This window comes from Ranitomeya imitator, chromosome 4 (assembly GCF_032444005.1).
Source record: "Ranitomeya imitator isolate aRanImi1 chromosome 4, aRanImi1.pri, whole genome shotgun sequence".
Lineage (NCBI taxonomy): Eukaryota > Metazoa > Chordata > Amphibia > Anura > Dendrobatidae > Ranitomeya > Ranitomeya imitator.
The window spans coordinates 252,243,167-252,264,631 of record NC_091285.1 but is presented as its reverse complement, the minus strand read 5'-3'; the positions used below and the strand labels follow the sequence as shown (position 1 = coordinate 252,264,631).

The following is a 21,465-nucleotide window of genomic DNA, read 5'->3' as shown; positions in this document are numbered from 1 at the left end:
TTAGGCGACTCCAATCATATAGCTATTAGACCATGATTGTCATACAATATTTAGTTTTATCACAAATATGACATTCACTTAATTGGATAAAATCCTGTTAATAAGAATTATACCACACAATTAAGACCAGATCGTCATTTAAACATTTATTTCCATGTTTAATATATGTTTCTTTGGCATTTTATAGATTGGTTTATGCACAGTAATATAAATTCAATATTTTCAGGTTATAAAAATACCTAATTTCCATGTGGAAGCTATTCAGGACTTAACAACAGAGAAGAGATATGTTTTAATGGCAAGACATTTACTGACCGCACAGACAGTTTGCTTATTTTATGACTTGCTTGATACTGACAACTCAACAGCCCCAATTTATAACAGCATTGATATTGTTGCAGCATATTGACAGCCCGTCTTCTTTTCTTAGCGTGGTAACATTGTTTTCTGCTTTTCTAATTAACAACATTCATATCAGCAAGATCTGGATCTTTATTAGTAGTAGATTATTCAGTGACCATACTGCATAGAGTAAGTCATATTACCACTTGGTAAGAGGGTTTCCTGGTGATGACTGTAAATTAAGAGGCTTCTGCACAAACACAACTCAGGATTCAGGAGAGCCCAATCTGAAGCACCAAAAGGTGTGTAAAGCTATGCTCCAATGGAGGAATGCAAGATAAGCGTGGAGAAAGCCAGAAACCAGGTGAATCTCTGTGACCAGGAACTACAACCTATGGTCAGTGGAAAATATGCAGAGGTTGGCTGAATTTACAGACTTCGAGAAAAGATATGCAATATATGCATTACGATCACTGGCTGTGAGTGGCAGATTAATTTCCATCTCACTAAAAGCTATTGATGATCAAATGGTTGATCTTCCGAACGTCTATGCCACTGCTAGTTTCTAAGGCGGTTTATCTCATTACAACTGCTTTGTACACTTTTTGCAGCAATTTTCCCACTTATGGAAAATTGGTGGCCACAACAATGATCAAGACTGCTGATCAAGTCATTCTCAAGTGACATCACCATGTCCCACTTATATCATTGCAAGTCTAAACCTGAGGGTCTTTCTAGTCTAAGGCAGTAACTTGTACAATTTAGCAGTCACAATTTTACAGAATAATATGAGCAATGTGAAAGTATACAACACAATAGCCAACGTAAATGGTATTTGCAATCCACAGACAAGACGAGAAAGTTATACATTGCAGAACACATGACACTATACTGATAAAGTGTATGTGATATATTACAACTAATCAGGCTTTGATTTGTTTCTTTAGGTTGAAGTGATCATAATAAATAGCACCATTAATGGGGTTAACACCTGAGGACCCTCTTTTAAAAAGGAGCCAGCATAATGATCAGTTGACCTCCGTGGGTTCAGCTTCTAAAACTCTGATACATATACCAAATAGTCCATTGCAATGGCGACCACAGGGGGCAAATGTAGTGTTACATTGCATCCATCCAAATGATGACTGACCATGTAATCCATGGACAGTCTGGGTCTGTCAGAGTAAGGCCTCTTTCACACTTCCGTCTTTCAACTTCCGTCACAATCCGTCGATTTTTGAAAATGCAAAAAAAAAAATTTGCAGGATCCATTTTCCCATAGACTTATATTAGCAATGGATTGTGACGGATGGCCATCCGTTTCATCCTTTGTGTACTGGATCTGTCAGAAAATAGCGGTCCGTCGTGCGGAGAAAACGTTCAGAGGAACGCTTTTTCTTTTTCGGAAAATCGGTCAGCGACACATCCTGCGCTGCCCGTCGTTGGCTATAATGGAAGCCTATGGACGTGGGATCCGTCGCTGACCGTCACACACAGGAATCCAACGACTTATCACGTTTTTCCCCTCTGAGCATGCCCGGAAGGGTTTTCAAATCCGAGAAAAAGTCTCTCTCTCTCTCTCTCTCGTCTCCTGACATTTCATTCCCTGAAATTTCTCCATTGAAATTGTGGCGAAAACACAAACGACGCAGCTGTCATTACACTGGATGCGTCACACACATTTTTCACTATTTTCATAACGTCCGTCGATACGTCTTTTTACTGCACGACGACGCCCAGCAGAAGACGGAAGTGTGAAAGAAGCGTACGGATCACTCTTTGTTAACAGCTCTTCTCTCTGGCTCAAAGAGAGAAGTCTTTCTAGGAATCAGTTGCCCTAGCAGGCATATGAAAAAGTTGTCTTCATTAGCTAGCTCATTTTACTAAAATGTCAAGATTTTTAACTAAAATAACTATCCAGGCATATCCTGAAGCTCTGAGCCTCAATGCTCAATATTAGAGATGAGCGAACAGATTTGAGTGTAATCGAATTCTATAAGACAATGTGGTGAGGATTGGATAGGTGTTGTTGAGGAACGGAGAGTATCGGTGAGGTGAGTATCAGGATAGAGGGTACTGCCTCCCCTAAACCCCATACAAATATGCACCAGTAACAACCCGTAAGTCTGACCTGTCAAGCTAATAATAATTATATTTTTCCCTGAGTCACATTATTCTAGTATGGGGCTGCCAGAATTTGCATGCTATAATGACTACTTTGTTTTACATCTTACATTCTTCTCCATCAGCTCAACTTAGTTTAGTGCCACAACTTTAGTGGTGAAAATATGCCGTACCCTGTATCTGGATATAATTTCTAGTATATCGGTATATTGAAACAATACTGTCCTCATCTTGATGTAATGCTCCAGGATCTCTTTAAATATTCATTGATTAAATTTGTATTAATCATCCACGAGAGCGTGGCAACGTGGACTGCATTTCTAAATATAACAGATCTTCTGTAATATGTGGTAGCTGCAAAATACACACAAAAAAGTACTGGTACGACAATCACCGGCATTTTTTCATTGTTAACACACATCATCAACATCACATATCGGCAACAATAGTTTGGGCAGCTTTAATCTGCACGCGCACACTGCAGTCACGTTGCCTGTTTTTTTCTGAGAGTTTCAACGATCAAGGGAAAAACACTGTGGCTTCACTATGACTACACCAGTAAAATGCACCATGGACACATAGTGTGCAGGTATTGTAACAAGATACCAATAAGCAATGATTACAATATGCTGGCAAGTGTCCCAAGCATTGAAGGATCATTTTTGGTGATTTAACCATCTGGATCACTTATGTTTATATACAGTGACGAGAAGGTTGTTTCCAATAAAGTACAAGAAGAAGGAATCAAGTACCTCTGAAAAAAATCAAAAACTGCTGTTTGCTAGGGGTAAAGCCTGATGGAGTGATCAGGTTGTTGAGGAGGTGACCTCCGTTTTGTGAATTAGCTATTCCGTACAACATGCTAATTAAATGGAATATGTCAGAAGTTTTATTTGTATATGTAGGGGCAGAGACCCTGAATCAAGTGATATGTCACTTACTAGACTGTGTTTTGCTGTTTTAATACGATCAGTGCTTTATCACTACAGGACAATTGCCTTCCTGCATTTTAGTAAAACCCCTCCCCCAGCACTGATTAGCATAGAATGTACACAAAAAGCTGCTAATCAGTGGTGTGGGTGGGATTACAACATTCTGAGCACTGCTAAAACTGCAACAGAGAAAATTCTATCATAACTGCTGCACCAAGTAAACTAAGTGATACATCACTGGAATCAGCATCTCTGTAACTACCTCATGCTTTTGATAGTTTACATAGTAGACAGATTCCCTTTAAATAATTACAAAACAGCAGAAGATAAAATGCCATTGCAGTTTTCAGGCAAGTTGAGGCCACACCACAACTGGGAGCTGGACGCTTCATCTGGCCCCGCTGCTTCAACTAATCCCCTTTAAAAGGAAAAATGTTCCAGATGAGACATGTCATTACGTGACTTTTTGCAATATTGTCTTCATAAGGCACAGTGCAAGGAGATGCACTGCTGTAGAATGGTAAAGATTTTCCACTTTGTTCACGTAAGGTCTAATAGTGTATAACAGACAATTTATATAAATTAAACTACAATCTGTTTACTAATAAACAATAGCTATATCATTTTTATCATAAACCGTATATAATATCTTATTACTGCTGATAGTGAGAATACCTAATATGGTATACAGGCCTGGACTGGCCGGTAGAAGAAGAGAATCCTCCAGTAGGCCCCTGTGAAAAAGTGCTAATAAGTAGTTCTGAAAATATTATCCTCTGATTATTCATTACTCAAGCTAGCAACATTTCTATTACATAGAAGCAAGAGTGGATTTGTTTACTAAGGTCAGGTTATTTTTGTATGTAGCTAAACAGTGGCACCTAAGAATCACTATTACTGGTGGCTTTTTGCCAATCCAGTCCAACACTTGTGGTAGAATGAAAGTTATGAAATGTAGCATAATTCTGTTTCATTATAATTTGCATGCATTATCAAGACAGCTATTTGTGTTACAGATCCATTCTCACTCCATGTTCTACCACAGCATTTCCCATTATAGGCAATGACTGTTGAAAATACCAAGGAATGATGAGTTTGTAAAGCCATTGGTGTGGATCTCATGATGAATTTCTTCTTAGTTGGACAAGGACATCATTATTGGAAATAAGCAATACCTGACCAATTTAAATAGGCGATTACAGATTAGATAATGACACAATAGGTTTAAAAATCCTCTTGACAAAATTACATTTTACTTGACTCAAACCCATTAACAATAGCTTGCTAGTACTATGTGCTTTACAGAAAAATCATGGCTTGTTCGGACTACAGGTTTTCCTGCCTCGAGTTTAAAGATTCTTATGCATTGCTAATGAAAGTAACTTTAAGATTTGATTTGATTTCTTTTTTTCAAATCCTGAGATGCATATTCCACTTTGAATGCCATTTAATAGTTTCTTTTATTGAAAGGGTTTTCTGAGAAATAAAGAAAATGAATAATTGAAAAAATACAATTTAGATAAATGAATGCTTTTAATCATTTGCTATAAGGTTTTTCAAAATGGCTTATAACATTGCTGAACACAAAACCCATTCTTAACCCCTTAACGACCGCCGATACGCCTTTAAACAGCGGCAGTTACGGGTACTTAAACCACAGCGCCGTTTGTGAGCTGTGGAAAAAGTATATGGCGCCCCCCAGAGTTGGAATTTCTCTGGGGTCTCAGTTGCAAGGGGTAGCCGAGACCCGAGAGAACAAGATTCGGGTTGCGATTGCCGGTAAATAACCATTTACTGGCAGCCGCAAATAAAAAAACGTGATTTCCCATATAATTTCTCTGTCCTCTGATGTGATCGCACATCAGAGGACAGAGAAATAAGCGGATTTGGGGACCCTGTCATACTAACCTGTGTCCCTGGGTCCTCCTGTGTCCCCTCCTGGATGTCGGCTTCTTCCTCCGGGAAGAAAATGGCGGGCGCATGAGCGATGCGCCCACCGTGATGTGCCGGCAGGCAGAGGAAGATTCTTCCTCTTGTTTTATTTTGGTCACTGTGAGATCCTATCACAGTGATCAAAATAAAAAAATTGTAAATACCCCCCCCCCCCCCTTAGTTAGGAAAAATTGATAAAATAAAAAAAGTATGTATTTCTATTTTCTAATTAGTGTTAGGGTTAGGGCTAGGGCTAGGGTTAGGGTTGCAGCTAAAATTAGGGTTAGGGTTGGGGCTAAAGTTAGGGTTAAGGCTAGGGTTAGGGTTGGGGCTAGGGCTAGGGTTGGGGCTAAAGTTAGGGTTGGGATTAGAGTTTGGATTAGGGTTAGGGTTGGTATTTGGGTTCAGGTTGGCATTAGGGTTACGTTTGGGATTAGGGTTAGGTTTGGGATTAGGGTTAAGGTTAGGGTTGGGGTTAGGTTTGAGGTTAGGGTTGAGATTATGATTAGGGGTGTATTGGTCTTAGGAATTTGATTAGGGTTAGGGTTAGGATTAGGGCTAGGCGTGTTTTGGCGCTAGGGTTGTGATTAGGGTTATGGTTAGGGTTGGGATTAGTGTTAGGGGTGTCAAAATGCTCACCACATATCTAGATAAGTTCCTTGGGGGTCTAGTTTCCAAAATAGGGTCACTTGTGGGGGGTTTGTACTGTTTAGGTACATCAGAGGCTCTGAAAATGCAACATGACACCCGCAGACCATTCCATCAAAGTCTGCATTTTAAAACATCACTACTTCCCTTCCGAGCCATGATTTGTACCCAAACAGTGGTCCCCCCCACATATGGGGTATAAGCGTACTCGGAACAAATTGTACAACAAATTTTGGGGTCCAATTTCTCTTGTTACCCTTGGGAAAATAAAAAATTGGGGGCTAAAAAAATAATTTTTTGTGGAAAAAATATATATATTTTCACGACTCTGCATTATAAACTTCTGTGAAGCACTTGGACGTTAAAAGTGCTCACTACACATCTAGATAAGTTCCTTGGAGGGTCAAGTTTCCAAAATGTGGTCACTTGTTTGGGGTTTCTACTGTTTAGGTACATCAGGGGCTCTGCAAATGCAACATAATGCCCGCAGACCATTCTATCATAGTCTGCATTCCAAAACGGCGTGCCTTCCCTTCCGAGCTCTGCCATGCGCCCAAACAGTGGTCCCCCCACATATGGGGTATGAGCATACTCAGCATAAATTGCACAATAACTTTTGGGGTCCAATTTCTCCTATTACCCTTGTGAAAGTAAAAATCTGGGGGTGAAAAGATAATTTTTGTGGTAAAAATATGATTTGTTTTATTTTCATTATAAATTTCTGTGAAGCAGTTGGGGGTTCATAGTGCTCACCACACATCTAGATAACCTCTTTGGGGTGTTTAGTTTCCAAAATGGGGTCACTTTTGGGGGTTTCTACTGTTTATGTACATCAGGAGCTCTGCAAATGCAACATGACGCCCGCAGACCATTCCATCAAAGTCTGCATTTTAAAACATCACTACTTCCCTTCCGAGCCCCGATGTGTGCCCAAACAGTGGTCCCCCCACAGAAGGGGTATTAGCGTACTCAGGACAAACTGGACAACAAATTTTGGGGTCCAATTTCTCCTGTTACCCTTGAGAAAATAAAATATTGCGAGCTAAAAAATCATTTTTGAGGGAAGAAAAGGATTTTTTATTTTCACGGCTCTACTTTATAAATTTCTGTGAAGCACTTGGGGGTTCAAAGTGCTCACCACACATCTAGATAAGTTCCAAAATGGTGTCACTTGTGGGGGGTTTCCACTGTTGAGGCACATCAGGGGCTCTCCAAACGCGACTTGGCGTCTGATCTCAATTCCAGCCAATTCTGCATTGAAAAAGTCAAACGGTGCTCCTTCTCTTCCAAGCTCTGCCGTGCGCCCAAACAGCAGTTTACCCCCACATTTGGGGTATCAACGTACTCAGGAGAAATTGCACAACTACTTTCATGGTCTAATTTCTCCTGTTACCCTTGGAAAAATAAGAATTTGTGGGCAAAAAGATCATTTTTGTGTAAAAAATCTGATTTTTTTTATTTTTACTGCTCTACGTTATAAACTTCTTTGAAGCACTTGGGGGTTAAAAGTGCTCACCACACATCTAGATAAGTTTCCTAAGGGGTCTAGTTTCCAAAATGGTGTCACTTGTTGGAGGTTTCCACTGTTTAGGCACATCAGTGGCTCTCCAAACGCGACATGGCGTCTGATCTCAATTCCAGCCAATTCTGCATTGAAAAAGTCAAACGGAACTCCTTCTCTTCCAAGCTCTGCCATGCGCCCAAACTGTGGTTTACCCCCACATATGGGGAATCGGCGTACTCACGACAAATTTGCACAATAACTTTTCGGGTCTAATTTCTCCTGTTACCCTTCTGAAAATAAAGATTTGGGAGCAAAAAGATCATTTTTGTAGAATAAATGTGATTTTTTATTTTCAAGGCTCTACGTTATAAACTTCTGTGAAGCACCTGGGGGTTTAAAGTGCTCACCACACATCTAGACAAGTTCCTTAAAGGGTCTAGTTTCCAAAATGGTGTCAATTGTGGGGGGTTTCTACTGTTTAGGCACATCAGGGGCTCACCAAACGCAACATGGCGTCTGATCTCAATTCCTGCCAATTCTGCATTGAAAAAGTCAAACGGTGCTCCTTCTCTTCCAAGCTCTGCCATGCGCTCAAACAGCGGTTTACACCCACATATGGGGTATTGGCGTATTGAGGAGAAATTGCACAACAAATTTTGTGGTTCATTTTCTCTTTTTACACTTGTGAAAATAAAAAAATTGATTCTGAATAAAATGTTTGCAAAAAAAAGTTAAATTTTTTCCATCCACATTGTTTCAGTTGCTGTGAAGCACTTCAAGGGTTAATAAACTTCTTGAATGTGGTTTTGAGCACCTTGAGGGGTGTAGTTTTTAGAATGGTGTCAAGTTTGGGTATTTACTGTCATGTACACCCCTCAAAGTGACTTTAAATGTGAGATGGTCCCTAAAAAAATGGTTTTGTAAATTTTGTTTTAAAAATGAGAAATCGCTGGTCAATTTTTAACCCTTATAACTTCCTAACAAAAAAAAAATTTTGTTTCCAAAATTGTGCTGATGTAAAGTAGACATGTGGGAAATGTTATTTATTAACTATTTTGTGTGACATATCTCTTTGATTTAAGGGCATAAAAATTCAAAGTTTGAAAATTGCAAAATTTTAAAAACTTTCGCCATATTTCCATTTTTTTCATAAATAATCACAAGTAATATCAAACAATTGTTACCACTATCATGAAGTACAATATGTCACGAAAAAACATTCTCGGAATTAGCGGGATCCATTAAAGCGTTCCAGAGTTATAACCTCATAATGGGAAAGTGGTCAGAATTGTAAAAATTAGCTCGGTTATTAAGTACCAAATTGGCTCTGTCACTAAGGGGTTAAAATACAGTACGATGAGTTGTGTGATTATGTATTGTAAACGCATTTGGAGAATCCGCACACCAGCAGACATAGATCATAGGCATAGATCAGTAATTTTATTGGTTATTTCTCATAACCAGTTTTCACATTATTGCAGCTGTTTGATATAATGTGGCAAACAGCATAGTGACAGCAATGTTTTGGATTTTAACCCTTCATCAGCCCTAAGAAAGTCACCAAATCGATATAAAAGTCTATATATGATATTCCTGAATAGTAGACACTCAAAAGACCCCGAGTATATAAAGGTAGGGGAAAATAGGTAAATGTAGGTGACAGAACAAGTTGCTGGGATGATATTCCTCATTGGAAGACATTTGCATGTCATAAGTTCTGTATGACACAAGAGATGGTGTGGCCAAATGCGGCAAATTTAGCTGATTAATCTCCTGGGAAATTCGTAGTGAAAATACATTATAAGGAAATACTTTTAATTATTTATTAAAAGGTTTTTTAAATGGCTTCCGTCACATCCCTGAACACAAAACCGATCCTAAACACACAGCAAGATGGGTTTTGAGAGTAGAGATAGTGCTCCTGCAATCTCTAACTATTACATATGAAGAGAGACATGAGGAAATGTGTGTAAATCAAAACTAAGACATCTCAGCTGAGTCATAAGTTATGGGAAGACACGTTGTAGACTGTGCGAGATGTCATTTTCTAACATAGTGTAAGTACTGCTGCTCGAATACACTCTTTTAGAATTCAACATTTTTCTTAGAAAGCCACAGCTTCCATCCAATCTCATCTATCCTCCTCAGTCTTCATAACGTCCGACCTGGCTGACTGTGCTTCAGCTGAGTTATCTCAGCTTTGATATACACACATTCCCTTATATCTCTCCTCATACAGTAACTAGCAGTCAGGGAGAGCATCTACAAAATCAGGGTTTTGTGCTCAGTAATGTGATGGCAGGTATTCTGAACGTCTTATAACTGACCACCGACAACACAAATTTATAAATGCATTTTATCATATATTAATTGTCTTTATATCCCAAAGAAACCCTTTAAATTATGCCAAATGTTAAAGGAGATGTTCACTTTAATCCCATTCAGACATTTTTTTTCTTGTTTATGAACGTATAGCGTTATTTACACCACTGTAATGGATTCCATTTTCATCAGTGTTTTGTCATGCAGGTTTCTTTCAGCAGTGCAGGGGTTAAACTGTTCAGCTTGAAATCTCTGTAGCTTACTGCTTGGATGATCTCTGGGCTGTGCAGTATCAGCCACTCTCCTATATATTCTCACCTCCGGCAATCGGAATTACCAGTGTTAATTCTTGTACTGCCTGATGAAAGAGTGCAGTATTCAATGTTCGGTAGAGGCGTTTTAGAAAGTTGTTCTGTGACTGTTGCTAGGTGTTTCGGCTGTGTACAATCCCTGTTCTCTCTTATTTAGTTTCCCTACCTTTTCTACCCAGTGTTGTTCCTGTCTGTTGTCTGTGAGTGCATATTCATTTATCCGTGTACGTCCTTCCTTGTTAATCTGGTTTGTGTATATACAGGTGCTTCTCACAAAATTAGAATATCATCAAAAAGTTAATTTCAGTTCTTCAATACAAAAAGTGAAACTCATATATTATAGAAAGTCATTACAGACAGAGTGATCTATTTCAAGTTTATTTCTGTTAATGTTGATGATTATGGCTTTCAGCCAATGGAAAACCAAAAGTCATTATCTCAGTAAATTAGAATGCATTATAACACTTGCTTTTAAAAATAATTTTAAAGACCGAAATGTTGGCCTACTGAAATATATGTTCAGTAAATGCACTCAATCCTTTGTGTGGGCTCCTTTTACATCAATTACTGCATCAATGCAGCGTGGCATGGAGGCGATCAGTCTGTGGCACTGCTGAGGTGTTATGGAAGCCCAGGCTGCTTTGATAGCAGCCTTCATCTTGTCTCTATTGTTGGGTCTGGTGTCTCTCATCTTCCTCTTGACAATGCCCCATGGATTCTCTATGGGGTTAAGGTCAGGCGAGTTTGCTGGACAATCAAGCACAGTTATACTGTTGTTTTACACCAGGTGTTGGTACTTTGGCAGTGTGAACTGGTGCCCAGTCCTGCTGGAGAATAATATTTCCATCTCCAAAAAGCTTGTAGGCAGAGGGAAGCATGAAGTGCTCTGAAATTTCCTGGTAGATGGCTGTGCTAACTTTGGTCTTGATAAAACACAGTGGACCTACACCAGTAGATGACATGGCTCCCCAAACCTTCACTGATTTTGGAAACTTCACAATAGACCTCAAGCAGCTTGGACTGTGGCCTCTCCACTCTTCCTCCAGACTCTGGGACCATGATTTCCAAATGAAATGCAAAATTTACTTTCATATAAAAACAACACCTTGGACCACTGAGCAACAGTCCAGTTATTTTTCTCCTTGGCCCAGGTAAGACGCTCCTGGCATTGTCTATTGCTCGTGAGTGGCTTGACGCAAGGAATGCGACACTTGTAGCGCAAGTCCAGGATAGGTCTGTGTGTGGTGGCTCTTGGCGCAAAGTCTCCAGCAGCAGTCCACTCCTTGTGAATCTCCCACAAATTTTGGAACAGCCTTTTCTTTACAATCCTTTTAAAGCTGTGATTATCCTGGCTGCTTGTCCATCTTTTTCTACCACACTTTTTCCTTCCACTCAACTTTCCATTAATATGTTTGGATACAGCACTCTGCGAACAGCCGGCTTCTTTAGCAATGACCTTTTGTGGCTTACCATCCTTGTGGAGTATGTCAATGACTGCCTTCTGGATATCTGTCAAGTCAGCCATCTTCTCTATGATTGTGGAGCCAACTGAAACAGACTAAGGAAACTTGTAAAAGCTTAGGAAGCCTTTGCATGTGTTTTTTGTTAATTATTCTAATTTACTGAGATAATGATTTTTGGGTTTTCTTTGGCTGTAAGCCATAATCATCAAGATTAACAGAAATAAACACTTAAAATAGATCACTCTGTTTGCAATGACATTATATAATATATGAGTTTTACTTTTTGTTTTGAAGAACTGAAATAAATAAACTTTTTGATGATATTCTAATTTTGTGAGAAGCACCTGTACATACTCTATTCCTCCCCGCTTCTCTGGGAAGTGGAGGGGAAAGATAAGGGCTGATTCAGGAGTACAGCAAGATACGTGGCCCCAGCATCTTTACCATCAGAAGTAACCTGGGGAGCAGGGATGGCTAGGGCACCCCTAGTGTCAGGGACAGGGCAGTAGCCCTTGACCATGGATTATCTGAGAACCGTATCGTGACACAGTGTCAGCTTTGGATGGTTGAAAGAGGCCTTAAAAATAACTATGTGGCTTATGGCGCGTGCAAATGACAGTATTTTTATCCAAGTGCTGTCTGTGGAAAAAATCGACAGCATTCAGACCAATATAATTCAATGGGGCAGTGCAGATGAATCTGTGCATGAAATCTCTCAGCATGCACTAGTTTTATCTCTACATTGGATGAGACTGACTTGTTCAAGTCTATGAGTACATAAAGATAATCAGATGCCTTTCGGAGCAACAGTATAGCATCCAATTTTTGAGGATACATTGCAATTCTATAACATAGAAATTAGTAAATGGTGTTGTAAATGAAATGGCTGATGCTGTAAAAAAAAACTAATTGCATTCTGACTGCACACAAGTGAGAAAAAAATTCTCCGAGTTCTTTGGATGAAACTATGAACAATTTTTTCAATGCTCATGTGAATCTGGCGTTGGTTATTGTATTGAATTACATACAAAGATGAATAACTTGGGAAATACATTACTAAGGCTACGTTCACATTTGCGTTCTGCCGGGCTGCGTCGGGCACAGCCGCGGCGACGCATGCGCCATGCGCCCCTATATTTAACATGGGGGCGCATGGACATGCGTTTGCATGCGCGTTGCGATGCATGCATTTTTTTTGCCGCAAGCGTTAGGGTGCAGAGGACGCAGCAAGATGCATTTTTTTTGCGTCCAAAATTCGGCAAAAAAGGACACATGCGTCACAAAACTATGCGTTTTAGCATGCGTTTTTGTGCATTTTTGTTTGCGTTGTGCATTGCGTCGCCGACGCAACATCGCACAACGCAAATGTGAATGTAGCCTTACTTTGTGATGACCCTGAGACATGGTCTGTGCTCCTGTAATAACGTTGTTGAGTTAGATAGTACTACTACTCCTACTAAATCTACTAATAATAATAATACTAACTAAAAAAAAAGTGATTGGTTAAAAAACATGGAGGTTTCCAGGGCAAGCTCCAATAGACAATCAATTAAAAAGAAATGCTATGCTTTCAGTATTGAAACAAGACAGTCTCAATGCAACCTCTTCACCAGCATTATGCTGCAATGTAGCCAAAGTATAGTGCGATCTTTGTTTGTAGAATTTTGTAGCCAAACTGTCCATGTAGCCCGAGCCTTAACCATGGTTTCATGATGGATGGTCGTATGATGGAGCGAAATGATTTCAAATGAATTTACTCATGGCTTCCACAGTATTGATGGCAGTTAAACTGTTGTAAGCTGCACTATCCTTGTTAGCAAAAGGGGGAACCTCCAACAGAAAGAGCACATATTAAAGTGATCATAACTTTTAGGCAGCAAATTGCCTTAAAGGGGTAATTTTACGACTCATCCACATGATATGCCATAAATGTCGCAAAGATGTAAGTGCCACTTGTGACACCTGTACCTATCTCTAGAATTGGAATCCTGTGACTCCCTCAGCAGATATGTGAATATGCCATAAATAGCTAAGATGGGTATACACCCCTTAAAACTGTTTAGATTCATTGTAAATAGTGTTAAAAAATAAAAGCGATTAAAGGTAAATATATACAAACATACTTATTGGGTCATTTCACAAATATATAAATTAAGCAAAAAGTCTGTTTAACCCCTTTACGCTCCATGACGTAATATTACGCCATGGAATGTATCAGGGTGTTTGCTACTCAGGAGCATAGCCAGCTCCACTAATAACAGATGCTGGCTATATTATATAGCTGGTATCAGCATTTGACAGTAGTGATCAGCACTACCACCAATCACTGCTAATGCCAATGTCAACCACTGACAGTGGTAACTAGGTACCACGATTTGGTCCGAGCTTCCATTAAGGTGTCCATTGGCCTCCCACAATGTGTTTTCAGGGAGCTGATGGGTTGCTCTGAAAGCCACTAGCCATTTGTAATTTATCCTGCTGTGGTATCCAAGAAACACTGATTGTTGCTATGTACAGCAAAACAATGGCAATGCTGTATGTAGTGCAATCTATCAAATGATCACAAGTTCAAGTCCTCTAAGGGGACTAAAATAAAGTGAAATGTTGAAAAAAAGTTTTTCAAATAATAAAATATGAAAAAAATAAAAATCTTACTCCTGCTCCTTTACAGTTAAGAATTAAGAAATCTAAAATATATATAACATATTTGGTATCATCACATCCATAAAAGTCCGAGCTGACAAAATATGAAATTAGCTAACCAATCAGAAAAGCTATTGAGAGGAAAAAAATATTTAAACATCACAACTGCAGTTTTTCAATTACCACAACATTTTTAAAAAAATGCCATAAGTGGTGAAAATATAATATATACCCCCAAATAGTATGGAAAAACAAGCCCTCAGACAGCTCCATGGATGGAAAAATAAAAAATCACAGGACTTGTAAAGTGGTGGCACAAACCTAATACTTTTTTTTTGTTACGATGTTCATTTTTTAAGCCACTTAAAGGGAGTCTGTCACCTGAATTTGGCGGGACTGGTTTTGGGTCATATGGGTGGAGTTTTTGGGTGTTTGATTCACCCTTTCCTTACCCGCTGACTGCATGCTGGCTGCAATATTGGATTGAAGTTGATTCTCTGTCCTCCATAGTACATGCCTGCACAAGGCAATCTTGCCTTGCGCAGGCGTGTACTATGGAGGACAGAGAATGACCTTCAATCCAATATTGCAGCCAGCATGCAGCCAGCGGGTAAGGAAAGGGTGAATCAAACACCCAAAAACTCCGCCCATATGACCCAAAACCAGTCCCGCCAAATTCAGATGACAGGTTCCCTTTAAATAGTATAACAAACCCTATACATGTCGGTATCAACATAAGAGCTTGCTCATACTTGCAAGTAAATAAGACGAATGCAATCCGATGCTCATCTGTGTTTTTTTCAGCTCCTATTGGATTTAGATCAGACTGAAAAAAAAAGAAGTGGCGTGCTGCGATTGCTTGCAAAATTCGGATTGCAACCACCCATACAAGTCTATGTGTACATGTGAAACATTGCACTGCACTCGGATATAACCCAAGCGCAATGTAATTCCTGCGGATGTCGGCAACAGAGGAGATGGAGAAATTAATTTCTCCATCTCCTCTGTACTGACACTCGGCTCCCACTTGCAGCAGAGCCGAGTACCATTAGCATATGGCATCAGATGGTGACATATCGGATGCCATACTCTTGTGCGACTCCGGCCTTATTGTACTAAACTGGAGAAATGTGTTGTCAGGTCATTTCTACTGCACAATTAGCAGCACAAAAATAAAACTCAATGGAGTTTTTTCACCATTTCACTGCAACTGGAATTTTTCTTTGCCGTTTTCTCTTTGCTCTTTGAAAAAGAGGAAGAAAAAATGAAAATCTCAAAAAACTAAAACTGGTTGCATCCTAATGGGGTTTAAGGAGAAGAAACTTCTAATCTAAACCCTTCTTTAGTGTCATGGCTCCACCTGTGCCCTTGAAAGGGATCGCACAAGGCGTGCAATATGAATAAGGCCTGCAGACAAGGCTAAGAATAATTGCGCTAGCTAGATTCAGTGATTATAGAAGAGAAGCGCATTATTGAAAGATGTGACTAGCCAAGTCTGTAGCTGCGGGGGAGAATACATGTTAATTTGGTCAAATTAAATAACTTATTACTGAGAAGAAACTCTCTGAATATTCCACAAGTACTTAATGCATCACAAGTTAGAAAAAGTGGAAATGACTGAAATGTGAACGGAGTGATATATCTAAATCGCATAAAAATGAAGCGTTAATGATGAGCTTTGCTAAGCATTATATATTTCTAATCAGGTTTGGAGCAAAAGAAAAGAATAGAAGGACCACATGAGAAACATTAATATCTTTAAATGTATACGCTTTACGCAATCTAATCTGTATCCTCCATTCTGTTATTGATTCAAGCTCTTCCGTACTAATCTTCCTTTGTCACTAAAGCAGGCAATATCCTTGAGAAAACTTTCAATGAATGACGGCTATCTCTCCCAGCTCCCCAAAACCCATGGACACCTGGCACAGAAGTCATTTGTTTTCAATGCAAACAGCAGGGTTTTCAACTTGATATTTATTTTTTTTCTGGACAGCTTATCAAAAAAAAATCAGGGACAGACAATATTTTTTATGGACACAATGGAAACTTATAATAAATCATTATGAATATAAGTGATTCATGTCTACATCATGTCCACATCCCAGAATTATGATACAAAGACATGAGCTGCATTTACTATAAACTGTAAAATTATGACAATTATAGTCAAAACAATCTGCATAAGTTTAGCTTCCAAAAAAAATCAAAGACGCCTTAAAAACATTTTTCGGACGGGGCCTTATTTTTACGGATTTTCCTGCAATTTTTGTATTGTTGGCAACCCTGGTGAAGAGATGAGAAAGCTGCTAGGGGTCCCTTTCTTTTCTTCCCGGAAATGGATCCTTTTGTTTTCTCCCGTCAATTGAGAATAAGGAGGCCCCCATACCCGTTTCATGGTAAGTCGATGGTCATGTTTGACCCATTTTCATCTATTTGTATGTTGGTCTTAACTTCATCCATCTACATAGATGAAAAATAGGCAACATGGGCATTGATGGGTTCATGGCTTGGTTTAACTCATTGAACGTTACGTCAAGAGACCAACGTATTAATTTGCCTTTTGCTTTCACTTTATGCGTCTGATTAAAGAATCTTTTCAAAAGAATATGACAAGCAAATGGAATAATTTGAAGGAAACCTTTTTGCCTTTCTATAGTTTACAATTATAATATAGAAAATACTGCCTAATTTAAAGAAAAATAAAATATTATATAATGGGTATGTTGGGCTATTATACTAATCGGTAAACAAATGATGTTCAGAAAGGATACAGCCAGGTGCTCCCCATCTCCTCTATTTCTTATCCTCAATTATTAATTGCCTGTAGCCACAGTGGTTGTCAATCATTGGTAAATAAGCAAGTGGAGAAAATGAATACAAAGGACTTATAATTATGAGACATCTGTATTTTTTCTAAGTTGCCATTATGTACGCCGTACAATATTTTTGAAGCCATTTAGGATAATAGTAGAGTGGATCTGTCAATATAATGTGCTGCCTTTAAATAGGACACCTAATTCTGATGACAGATTCACTTTAACATAATTGACTTTAAGTGGTTTTCCTGAATTTAATGTTATAAACTTCAGACCATTTACATGCTCTTTAAATCGCCTGCTCTCCAGCATGCAGCAAACATTCCTCATAAATCAGTCACTTGCCCACTACAAGCAGCCACTGGCCTCAACTGTGACATTTTCATGTACAGAACGTGTCTGCTGAGGCCAGTGATTACCCATCAAAAGAAAGATGGACATGACATCATCACTGCACTACTAGCCGGGATCTTCGAGGTGCCAGTGCTGGAGTTGGAGAAGTGGAGGGTGGAAATTCAAAGGGTAAGTAATGGTTATTTCATTATTTTGGAACATTCCCTACGCTATTGTAAAATTCAAGAAAATTCTGTTAAAACAACAGGCAAAATTCAGCGCTCAAACAAAAACAATCAACACAAATTTAATAATAATACAGACAGTGGTAAATTTGTCATATTTTCGTTTTTAAAAATGTTTCCATTATATGGCTCAGTGCTTATGTACTTGGACTTTTGTGGCTAGGAATTCACGTGTCATCATGGTGTGGGTTTTACTTAGAGATTTTCTGCATGCAAAATCATTTCACAGTACCAACAAATTGGATGAGTTTGAACTTAATCTCATCAAAACGCTGTGTTTAGTTTGAATTATTTTGTGCAAAATCTGAGCATAAATTGATAAAACTGTTTCAATCAATTTCTGCTCCAGAAACAAACCTTTTAAATGTCGATTTTACCCAATTATTTCAATGGTGAGTGACTCTAAATCTGTATTTAAACTCCTGGCCTGTCCATTGATTTCTTTTGGGAGGTTTTGGAGCATTTCCTCAATAAAAATGCAAATAAGAAGACATGATTAGGTGTGGAAATATGCATGGATATCAAATTATAAATTTACACCTAAGTTCCGCATCAAAGACACAACATGTAAACCTAGTCTTAAAGCTTGGTACAATCTTTAAACTATACAGAGCAGTAGTTGTTTTTTTTTTTACCAAATATCAAATTCTATCTTTATGAAACAAACTGTTTATGATGATTTCATAATTTTATACTATTTGTAATGATTTTTATAATTTTTTCACAAACATTGATTTTTACCATGTTTGAAAGTCAGCATTTATCCATAAGTTAGGTTATATTTTTCTGAAGGCTGGAAGCCCCACTGCTGGAACTCTCACTGACCCTGAGGAAACGGCTCAATCGAAAATAGGCACGATCACTTCATTAAAGGGAAGCAGTCAGCTATTTTTTGCCATGTAATCTGGCAGCAGGATGTATAACAACAGACAGCTGCTAATCAATACTGGGGGAGAGGTTAGACTAGGATGCATGAGGTCAGTTGTCCTCTAGAGAAAAATTTGTGCTGATAAAACATTAAGCACCACTCCAGCATTTTTTAGTTGAAGCAATGAGTGGTGCTACTAGTCTAAGTTCCGTTCCTCTTGTATTATGCTTACCAGCTGCCGCCTTCACAATTTATCACCACCGCTCAGATAATCTCCAGCAGTTTGTGACCTGCCAGATCGCTCCAGTGTTTGCTGGGCGATACAGAAGTCAAAGCTCATTGTAAGTGTATGAGAGGCACAACAAGGTTCTGATAGACTTAGGCTGAGAGTTTGTGACCGTTACCAGCGTTGCCAACTTGACTTTTTATTTCTACTGGACAGCTTTTAAAAATTCACACACAGACAATATATTTTACAGAAATATTGAAAAACCATAATAAATAATTATGATTATAAGTGATACATGCCTACAGCCCATAATTCCGATATGAAGACTTCATCTGCATTCACTGTGAACTGTAGGATGATGATAATTACAGTCAAAGTAATCTGTATAAGTTTTCTTCTCAAAAACATCACAGATGCCTTACATTTTTTACATGCAGGGCAAAAAAGTGATCAATTTTCATGGTTGCGAACTTCGACTATAAGTCAGAGATAACGGTCAATCAGATGTTGTGGTCACAAGATGGCAGCATGGACTAGAGTGGCCCTGGGAAGATCTGAACATGGTGGCTGGTATGCAGGGCCAGACTGGCCATCTGGCAATTCTGTCAGATGCCAGAAGGGCCTGTCTGGTTGTGGGCTGCCTTGTTTGCAACATTGTTAACAGAATTAGTGTTCTCGACACCCATACTGTTAAGAGTTGTGATGGAGCACAAAATCGCTGACTCAGTCACTTACCCCACAGGCCACCGGTATCATTAGAAATATTGATCTTGTAGTAAATCTTGCTTTCCTCCATCCAGGGTAATATTAGTAATTTATCCCATCTAGTGCTGGGGATGGAGACATCATGGACCTGTGTGATTTCAAATGCCAGGGCTGAATTTCAGCCCCAGTCCGTACCTGCTGGTATGTATAAGCCTAGGGTCAGAAAACATGGATTAGTGGCACCACTCCAGTGTTTTTTTTCTTTTTCAGCCCTGGAGTGGTGCTTTAATTGTATTGAACAGCAAATTACAGCTTCGTAAGTGACACATCCCTGTTATCGGTGTCTCTGCTCTTACAATATCGTGCTCTCATTACATCAAAAACCCGGTGACAGATTCCCTTTAATTATGGTTCTATGCTCGGCTATCACAGGCAGTCCCAATGGAATGAATTTCAGTAGTGCACATGCTTGACTGTTGCTCCACTCAGACTAGAATTAGGCAATGGTAAAAAAAAAAACTGGAACAAATCACATGGGTAATTTTCAAATTTGTCTTCAATTTCATCAAGAAAAATATATGCCAACAATGAAATAATTTACTTTAATTTGCATCAAACATATTTGATGAATCTAAAATGTTCAGCTCTTAAGCAAATTTTGTTTCATGTCATACCTGCATTTTCATACAAAGAATAAAACCTAGGTAAACATTTGCTTAGTGCAGTGATTCCAGAATTGTTGTCAGGAGTTCTATAGAGAATAGCCGGTTTCTCAGCAGCATAGAAAAATAACCAGTATTGACAGCTATCATATTTCATTTATGTATGTCTTCTGTTTGCAAATGTTCCATTTGTCCAGGATTTCCTTACTAGGGTGTAACAGAAATAATACAAAATAGCTAAAAAAAAACTGAAAATGTGAAAAATCCACTGAAATGTGAAATAACAAACAATATCAAAATATTTCTCGTCTTCAAACTATTACACTATATCAATGGTACAAATAATCAGCGGATAATTCCGTTCAATTTCATAATTGGCATTGAAAGGCTGATTTTGTTTCGGATCATTAAATACTTGATGTCAAAATAAGATATATATCAAATATGGCTCACAACATTTTGTAGCATTTTAAATATATAGAACATGTCACTTGTTTTTTTTTTTTGTTATTCAGACAAGTGCAAGAGTCTCTAGACGTTGTAATATTAATATCATCAGACACAAATGCAGCAATGTGTACCTGTCAGTCTCCACAATACCCCTGAATCAGCAGACAGTTCCATATAATACTTGGATATGATTGAATAAATAATAGTCCATTCTATATACTAGTTTCCCTGTCTGATGAATTAGTTTGTCGATTGGATTTTTTGATCACATCAATGGGTTCCGGATTGTTCAGAGGTTCTGCCTCTTTTGTTGTATTTTTTTCTTCATTTGCCAATTTCTCTTTTGCTAGTAGTCTGTAGTTAATGGCATTTCCAATAAATAACCATATGCTTGCAACAATGACAATCACCCCACATGCAAAGTACATGTATTTATAGTTCCCAGTCAAATCCACCAGCCAACCTAAAACACAAAATGCAAATAAACATATAAAAAATAAGAAAAAATGAAATTAGCAAAACAAATAGAATTTGAGTAATCTATAACAATTTTTGTGACTAAAGATGTTTTCTACCTTTAAAAATATGACCCCAAACATTTGTATATGCTATATGCTGCTTCTTCAGTCTCTGTACAATGGCTACAGAGGAGACCTCAAGGCTACAGTGAACTTCATCACTGCAGTTTGCGCTTTTTACAATAACAGAGCTGTTGTGCTCAGTGACTGGCTGCAGCGGTGATTCAGGAAACAGAGACTGGAGTGGCGATGGAGACCGGAGAAGTTGAGTACCTGCTGTATTTGTTATTTCATATGTATACAAGCATTTGGGGCCATATTTTCAGATGTCAAAAATCAATTTAAGTAATGATATCTATATTATACAGTAAATTATTGGCTATGCTATTTACAAACTGAAATATTTATACACTAA

General features: G+C 38.5%; 1 protein-coding gene across 5 annotated transcripts in view; it reads right to left on the bottom strand.

The window, feature by feature from the left end:
- Nucleotides 1-16,190: 16,190 nt before the first annotated feature.
- SLC16A7 (solute carrier family 16 member 7) overlaps nucleotides 16,191-21,465 on the bottom strand; it is a 212,922-nt gene continuing 207,647 nt past the window's right edge. For all 5 annotated transcript variants that reach the window (XM_069764499.1, XM_069764497.1, XM_069764501.1 and 2 more), the window contains exon 5: nucleotides 16,191-20,995. In XM_069764499.1, the coding sequence (XP_069620600.1) occupies nucleotides 20,745-20,995 (251 nt within the window). In that variant the 3' untranslated portion in view covers nucleotides 16,191-20,744. The remainder of the gene's footprint in view (nucleotides 20,996-21,465) is intronic.